The sequence below is a fragment of the Mercenaria mercenaria genome, chromosome 5 (genome assembly GCF_021730395.1).
Source record: "Mercenaria mercenaria strain notata chromosome 5, MADL_Memer_1, whole genome shotgun sequence".
NCBI lineage: Eukaryota > Metazoa > Mollusca > Bivalvia > Venerida > Veneridae > Mercenaria > Mercenaria mercenaria.
In genome coordinates, this window is record NC_069365.1 from 8,868,061 (window position 1) to 8,877,030 (window position 8,970).

The 8,970-nt window shown below is 33.7% G+C and overlaps 1 protein-coding gene across 1 annotated transcript in view; it reads left to right on the forward strand.

The window, feature by feature from the left end:
- Window positions 1–3,517, forward strand: part of LOC123556389 (paired mesoderm homeobox protein 2A-like) — a 34,300-nt gene extending 30,783 nt beyond the window's left edge. Inside the window, exon 4 of the mRNA XM_045347053.2 lies at window positions 166–3,517. Coding sequence (XP_045202988.1) covers window positions 166–350 — 185 coding nt within the window. The 3' untranslated portion in view covers window positions 351–3,517. The remainder of the gene's footprint in view (window positions 1–165) is intronic.
- Window positions 3,518–8,970: the final 5,453 nt, after the last annotated feature.

An 8,970-nucleotide genomic window follows, 5' to 3' on the forward strand; every position in this document is an offset into this window, starting at 1 on the left:
GACCCATACATCATTCAGCCATAACATGTTTTTAATAAAAAAAATGTTCACCTTGGTGACCATTTACGATATTTTCTGTTAGTAACAAAAGCCAAAATGTGCCAATATAACTCTAAAGCAATCTCTTTACTATCAAAGGTACTAATTTTTTTTTTTCTGTTTCAGCAAAATCTCCAAACGAACCACCAAAATGGTCAAATCAACTCAGTAACGCCAACAAGATGACGTCATCAATGTTGGGCGTGCCTGCACTTCCGGGACCTTATTCCAGTATCCTATCTTCGTCAGTTTCTGACTACCCACAGAGTGCAATGGACACGAAAATACCCATATCGGCGCCAATGTTTTAATATATAATCTCATTTCATATTGGTCATTTTCTGATGGTGAATGAAAATAAACAGCAAGGGAGGCAAAAGTACCAGCCCATAAAATGGAAAATATAATGTTTGTGATGGGCCTTTAACATGAGATAGAAAGGCGAGTTACATTATGGGTCGAAAGTGGTACACACTCTATGGCTATGGACAAGGGAACTTTGCATCGTATGAATACAGGAAGCAGATAGGGAAAGTGCGAACACAGAGACTAATTCGTTTGTTCTTTAAAAACTATTTGTGGGTGTATCTGATTGCTTTTTACTACTGTGAGTAGTTGATTTAACTGAACTTAGAGCTGGCACTGTACTAACAACAGTGAGGCATAATATCATTACTAATTTCATCATTTTGGCCTAGCTGATATATAAAGAAGTCCCCCTCCCCTTTTTGAAATAACATTTATACTACCTGAGTTTTACGGAAAAGAAGCAAAACAATTCTACTGAACGTCAAGGGAATGAACATAAATAAACTGCCCGAGAACAAATTGGTATGCATTCACATCTTTTATATTTATATGTGAAGTGACAAGAAAATTTCTCAGCACAAAAGCGTCACTGCATATTGCATTATTGAACTGCATTAAAACATCCTGTCTCAAGTAGTTACTCATGTCTCCCTCCTACGGTACAGAAAGAACTATCCCAATTTTGTGCAACTGAACAAAAACTAAACGATTCTGGAAACCAAAAATTAAAGACAAGAGTGATAAAATACGTTATTTATTTCGACACATTTTACTATGCACAACATTCTGATGGTTTCCAGTAGGAACATTTAGGCTTTATTTATATTTCTGCGGCGCTTTCTTGCATTTTCAGGAACCTTTGTCGCACATGTCAAATTTTCTTTCGTTGCAATATTTTAAGAATACAAATTACTAATAAATTGATCACGCTTTTTTTTTCAAACGTACTAACTTGAAACTTTTATCTTCACTTGTATAACATGTAAGTAACCGAATGCAAACATAGCTTTTCATGACCTTTGCAAAATTGTGCATACTTAAATGGACAATGTGTAATACGCCACTATATTTTCTAAATTTTATTAGCGAAATAAAAATGCATCAAATACTTTTTAGAACTATTGTTTTAAACAATACTCATTACTGAAAGAGAGATTAAAAGTTATGAAAGGTTACTAAAATTAGAACACAGATCCATTTATACATACAAGTTAAGTGAAGATTCAAATTTATTGTTTCAACGTTTACATTTTCTCGATTTATTTTTGAAGTTGATATAGGTCAATATAACTTTTTGTATGAATGCTTGTGCTACGGTTTCAGATGAAGCTGTGAAACACCACTTGTTTACATATATATAGTACTTGCCGTTCCGTTATGATTCATGTATACATTGTGCCAAATATTGATAGAGCTTCCATTCAAATTTATATGATTAGTATTGTCGATATTCCACTGAAAATTGTACCAAATATTGACAGAGCTTCCATTCCTACCTTTATGAGACGCATGTTTTATATAACATTGAACAGTGTTTCAAATATCGATAAATTCACCTTTCTAAATGTATATGATTGGTATTTTCAATATTCCACCGGAAATTGTCTCAAAATACGGATGGAGAATCCATTCAAAATCATAAAGCAATATGATGGTCATTTTCAATATACACTGGACATTGTACTAAATATTGATAGAACTGCCATTCAAATTTACATATGTATATGATAAGCACTAGACTTTATGAGGAAAAGACAGATTTATGTAATTAGTATTCAATAGTCCACAAATATAACCAGAGAAACCTTTAAAACTTATTAAATGACAAGGATTTCCCGCTAAACATTGTGCAAAGTAGTGACAAAAATTTCGTTGAAACTTATTTGATTGCCATTTTCAATATTCCACTGGACATTGCGTTAAGTATAGACAGAGCTTTTATTAAAATGTATATGATTTATACTGGACATTGTAAAAAATACTGACAGAGCTTCCGTTCAGTTTTATCTGATAAGCATTTAAAATTTTCCACTATGAATTGTGCCAAAATATTGTTAGAAATACCATTCAAATTTATACGATTAGCATTCAGTCCACTGGACATCGTGCCAAATATTATCAGAGATTCCAATAAAACTTAAATAATTAACATTTTAATATTCCATTGCACACTGTGCCAAATATTGTTAGAGATACCATTCAAATTTATACGATTAGCTTTTAGTGCCAAATACTATCAGAGATTCTATTAAAACTTAAATAATTAACATTTTCAATATTCCACTGGACATTGTGCCAAATATTGTTAGAAATACCATTCAAATTTATACGATTAGCACTGGACATTGTGTCAGAGATTCCATTAAAACTGACTGATTTACATTTTCAATATTCCACTGGAAATTGTGCCAAATATTGACAATATTTCTGTGAAACTTATATAGATGGCCTTTTTTCAATATTCCACTGGACATTGTGCTAAATATTGAGAGCTTCCATTTAAATACTTATATATGATCAACATTTGCAATATTCAACTGGACATTTTCTCAAATATTTTTGATCTTTCATTGTAATAGGAATCTAGTCAAGCAATCATATATTTGTCTGCAAATACATTTTTGTGACATGTTTAATACATTGTAAGACGTTTGTCTTTCATCTTATCCTAACTCTATTTCATTTTACATTTCTTTTGGAGTTATCTTGTCACAGTATCAGACTGAGTTGTCATTGTTACCCAATTACATAACTATTGCACATTTTTAACTGTGTTTCAAGACAATGATCTGGCAATTAATTATGAAAGTTAACACGAACAGTATAGCCAAACAAAGTGTTGAGCATCCTCTTACCAGAACAGCAAGTTTCTAACCTTTGATTTGTGACTAGTAAAATATGCTTTTACACGTCTCATCGTCAGAAAAATCTGCAGTTGGTATTGTCTTTGTTACGGAAAGGTGTTTGCAGCCAGTCTTTACGACTTACCGTTTATATTTTGATATTGTGTATACTTTTTCGTCAGTTATTTAGACCGTCTTCCATGGGACTCATCTTGCATTTTACATACAGTAATATTTAGAATTCAAAGGGTACTCATTTATTTTTTTTTGTAATATGTGTCGTTCTTCCATATATAATATTTCATTGTAAATAATTATCGTGCATACTGAGCAAAATTTGATTTTCTTTGTGAGAAAATAAATAAAATGTGTTTATTACTTCATGTTTTGTGTTCTGTACTACTGGTATTTCAAAATTAAGTGGTTTGTTATATACTTACTATATTGATATAAAATATATTGTACTGTTTAAGGTGTATGGAGGTCGAAGGCGCATACTTTAAGAAACCCAGTATATCTTATATTGGGATGGTAAGTAAATAATTACAATTTACTCCTTATATTTAACAGTTTCGGTAGGTGCAACTATCTTCACATTGATTTATAATGCGTACCTTTAAAGCAAAGTAACAGCAAGCCTGCTGTTGTAATATCAAAAGTTCCAACGTCGCATTACAGTGTATACATTACTTGGTCACGCAGGCAAATTTCCCTTTTTTGTTTTATTTCTTTTAGAAATAAAACGACCTGTATAAATGTAAATAACAGCTATATTAATTTATTAAAGTAGGCTTTGCTATGCTATGTGACCCCTAATTACTTGTGGTCATCAGGTATTTATAATTAAACAGTCTAGGAAATATGATCAGATAATTTTTTAAGTATTTTTTCCTATATAACTCATATAAAAGTGACCCCCGGGGTGGGGCCTCTTTTCACCCCAGGGGCATAATTTGAACAATCTTGTTAGAGAACCACAAGGCAATGCTACATAACCAAATATCAAAGGCCTAGGTCTTGAATTTTCAGACAAGAAGTTTTTTTTAAAGTTTTTTCCTATATAAGTCTTTGTAAAACTTGGGACCCCCAGGGCAGGGCCTCTTTTCATCCCAGAGTCATAATTTGAATACTTTTGGTAGAGGACCACTAGCCAATGCAACACACCAAATATCAAAACCCTAGTTTTCTATTTCTATTTTCTATTAAGAATGGCATATGTATTTTAATAACATTTTATTATTTTTTATTGTGACATACATATGACGAGATGTAAATAAACTATTTAAATTTTGAATTTGAATTTGAATTTGGCGACTGGACGTATTAAGGAGGTAGGTTACCTTGTTACAAGGGTAAATTCAAATTAGTTGAACTGCAGCATCTTTTTGTATTTCGTGTAATATGAAGTTTTAACTGCTACAATCTCAGTTTCGTTTGTCTCTGTTCCTTCAAGTTCAATTTTTATCCAGGTTTGAAGAACATGACCCTCCAAAGGTATTTCATATTGAAAGAAGAAGGAAAATACGGATATTTAACACTTTTCAGTGTATTTTAGTTTCATTGATATCCGTAGAAGTCAGCATAATCTATACTTTTACTAGTATGCACGTTAGCTTTCTAATATAAGCTTAAAATGTATATGTCGCGGGGCTCGTGTTTCCGTGGTAACGCATTTTCTCTAATTTTTAAACAACTATGTATAAAAATAGGGGTTTTCGACGGCTTCAGTACCATTCTGTTAATGACCAACATGTAATATCTGGGTAATATTATTAGCAAAATACCAAGCACTATACATGGTACCCTATTTTTCTTAAAGTTTAAAGTAACCATGGCAACAGAGATGTTTAAAATGGCTTATATCTTGCTTTTTGTCGTAATTTCTTATAAAATGATATTGAATAAGATTATCTTTCTAGTTGATGTAGCTTTAAAACATATTATTTCTAACGTAAGTTATATTTTCGTGTTATCTGCATTTATTCAAACAAATTTCTAAGCTTAGAATACTTACAGCAGTACCCCTCGTCTGGCATTTTTCATGGAAAAATCGTTCAGCATGCTACTATTATTCTCATGGATATTGTTGAAATGAAAATAAAAAGCCGAAGCTGTGTTTCTTAAATAGACTAGTGTCAACGCTTTTGAATTTTACATTTAGATACATAGGTCACGGGCTTCGTTTCCATGGTAACATCAATTCCATTCAAGAAACAACAATTTTCTACTGAAATTTGAACAATTTTAGATCTTAGTTTTAGTATATAAGTAACAAATTATCAACGGAACCTGAAAAATAGGTATAACAAATCAAACTGCTAGATTTTTTATTTGAAAATGGCCGTAACAAGTAACCTCACACCAAACTGTATTCCAAATAACATTGGTTACCATCATCCATTTTCTTACATTCCGCATAACATTTCAATACAACTACATAAAAGAAGCAAAATATTGATTATTATTCAGAGCAAAAGACTCATAAAAATATTTCAGCAAATATTGGTTATTTGAAAATACTTTGAATGAAGAAAATGCACAGAATTATGTACTTTCAAGATAAAAGCTATTAAATTTGCGCGGTAACTGACACGTAACGTCATGACGTCAATGACGTCATTTTAAGGCAACATTGTTTTGAAGCGTTTCTGCGGCAATTTATTCATTATTTCTGCATTATTAAACCATAAAGCGTCAGATCGAAGACAGGTCTATGATTTGTTTTTAGAAGAATGAATATACAAACACATTTAGTTTGTCGTAAACGTCGTCGTAAATCGTCACGTTAGCTTCCGGTTGGACATGCGCGCATACAAATATAAAGGTAACCTACCTCCTTAAAAGAAATGTAACGGTCTCTGGAATGCTCCGCTCCGTCTATGCGGTCCAAAATTCAATGGAATTTGGAATGCATCAGCAGAAAATTTTGGCTAAGGAATCTAGTTTGGACGATGGACTTTGGACTGTAAACACTATTTGTGATAGGGTATGCATAAATGCCGTAACATGTTCTGTGAGACCATTTTTGACATTTGTCTGGTCAAATATCAATAAGTAAAAATATCTCATCTATAGTTGATGACTACCTTTATGAGCCAGGTGAATTGTCTCATACCTCCTTTAAGAATTACAGATAAATACAGACATGAGTCCTATTTCAAACATGCTAGTACACAAAGACTACTTTAACGTGATATTTCAACGGATTTAGTTATGATTATATGATACAGTTCTAACAGTAAAATCCACTTATAGAATTAATATATTAGACATTTACTAATTTATTATTTACACTGACAGTACATGCAAATAGTGTATAATCTTATTATGCTCAACGCGGTATATTTAAAAGTATCAAAGGAGGTAACAACAGATGAGCCGCACCATGAGAAAATCAACATAGTGCGTTTGCGACCAGCATGGATCCAGACCAGCCTGCGCATCCGCGCAGTCTGGTCTGGATCCATGCTGTTCGTTAACGGTGTCTCTACTTGCAATAGGCTTTGAAAGCGAACAGCATGGCTGGTCTGGATCCATGCTGGTCGCAAATGCACTGTGTTGGTTTTCTCATGGTGCGGCTCATATATATTTTCAAACGTTCTTCTCTTAAGGCTTAATTTACCTTCAACTTTCCTGAAAACATAACATTGAAAATAAGATAAAATACCTTTTAGACAGAACGAAATTAGACGGTAATGCAAAATTTCACACTTAAATATTTATTAAAAATACTTTACATATAGGGTGATCTACAAAACGACAGCCATATCCGGGCCTTTAGTACACGGAAGGATTGCCAGCCAATGAAACCCGTGCAAAATGACACGCCTATACCGATGTAATGAGACTTTGTAGCGGATAATTCAATTAGGAATAATTACTCGGAAGCCTAATGATCGCTAAAATTTCCCTGGGGACACGTGACGTTCTCTCCTGTAATCTCAAAGCAGAGATCCTGTGACATATTATTTTGCCACAATATTTCAAGAAAATATATTGTCTACTCGGTTTTTTGTGTGTGAAAAAAAAGCTTTTTGTCTGTTAGATATGTAAATGTTGAAGATTTTTTTTACAGCAAGTGTTTATATATAATATGAAAAAAAGATGAAATTTACTAAACACAATTCAAAAAATAAAATTCATAAGAAAAGCCTTGAGAAGGTAACTATACAAAATAATAGCAGAGACGGTTTGATTGTGTCTGTTCATATGAAGTAATGAAATGTGCAGCACCTCTCACACCATCTACCATCGGCTTAAGCGGACCTCTACAGTAAAATTGAATGTACTCTGTAATCACAAATGGACTAGCAAATATAAAAGCACGAGCCCCCCAAAAATCTCATTGTTCAAACGAATGGAGTTATTTCATTCGTAATGATTTCTGCCAAAATATTTCCAGTTTTATCCTAAATATTTATTAAATTCGGTGCTAAAATGTAAGAGATAATCGTCGAGCAAAAGGAAAAAAGTACCTTTGGCGTTCTTTGTTTCTTTGCGTCACATTTCTCTGCAAAATCGCCGCCTGTGTTTAGCATATAATTAGAACAAGTGAAGTTGAATGACAAGCTGAAATAAAAAGAAAGTTTAGGCCTCGTCTTTGGCACCTTTGACAACAGGCAGTCTGTCATCACATCCAAATCAAATTGAAAAGTGTCAGTCAAAATGCTCAGGTACCCTAGGAAGTGCACAATAACAGATGATGTATATGGAACGCCAAACACGACTTTGTTTCCACTTTTCTATTTCATTATCAGAGCAGCGTTGTTTGTGCCGTGTGGCGGCCGTAAAAAGTCTTCCCGTATATTCAGTCAGGGCTGTTATATTTCGAACTTCTCAGATCGTTCAGCAAGACTTTTATGTCGTGTTATTGGTACTGATTAGTTTCTCAGCTTGAATATTTCGGCCTGGGCAGTTCCAATACACCCGCTTTTATAGCTTTGGGTATTGCGTAATCATCCCTTGGATGTGGTGCCTGATTTTTAATTTTGTCTTATCGTAGTTCCTGTGATATGCAGGCTTCATACATTCAGATCCCCTCTCTAAATTCCAGTTTGTTTTGTTCTGCCCATTGTTTTCTCGTTTAGGGCAAACCCATTTTCAACTCGGGAATATACGCAGCTTTTCATGAAATTACACGATAGTGTATTATTGAAGGTTCCATGTATGAACACATCTGCGGATCTCTCAAAATTGTTTTTGTACTTGTAGCATGTGTAAATGTTGAGTTTTGCTCAACCCGGGGCTAGAGAGCGTTGACGGTAGCATGCATTTCCATAACCGTCCATGAACATACTCAATCAAACCGAGCCCGCATCATTTTCGTTTTTGTCATGTTAAGCGACCTGTGGAGTTTCCACTTTTTCTATTTGATGGTCATTTTCATTCGGTTGTGGGATGTTTTCATTCGGCAGTGGTTACTTGTCATTCCCAATGCTAGCTGGTCATTCGGTAGCGCTACCTTGTCATTCGGCAGTGGTAACGTATCTGATGTTTAAGTTTACATCATTCGGCTGCGGAACGTTTTCATTCGGCATTAGTTACTTGTCATTTAGTAGTGCAAATATTTCATGGGCAACGCTTCATTCTGATTTTGCCACTTTATATCATGATGAGGTTTGGTGTCATTCAATAGAAATTACTTATCTTTCGACAGTGCTAACATGTCATTCGACTGTGCTAACTTACTATTTTGGTATTGCTAACTTATCAATTGACAATGCTTACTTGTCATTGGGCTGTTGTTGTTGCTCGTCATTCGTTAATGGCAACTTTTCAT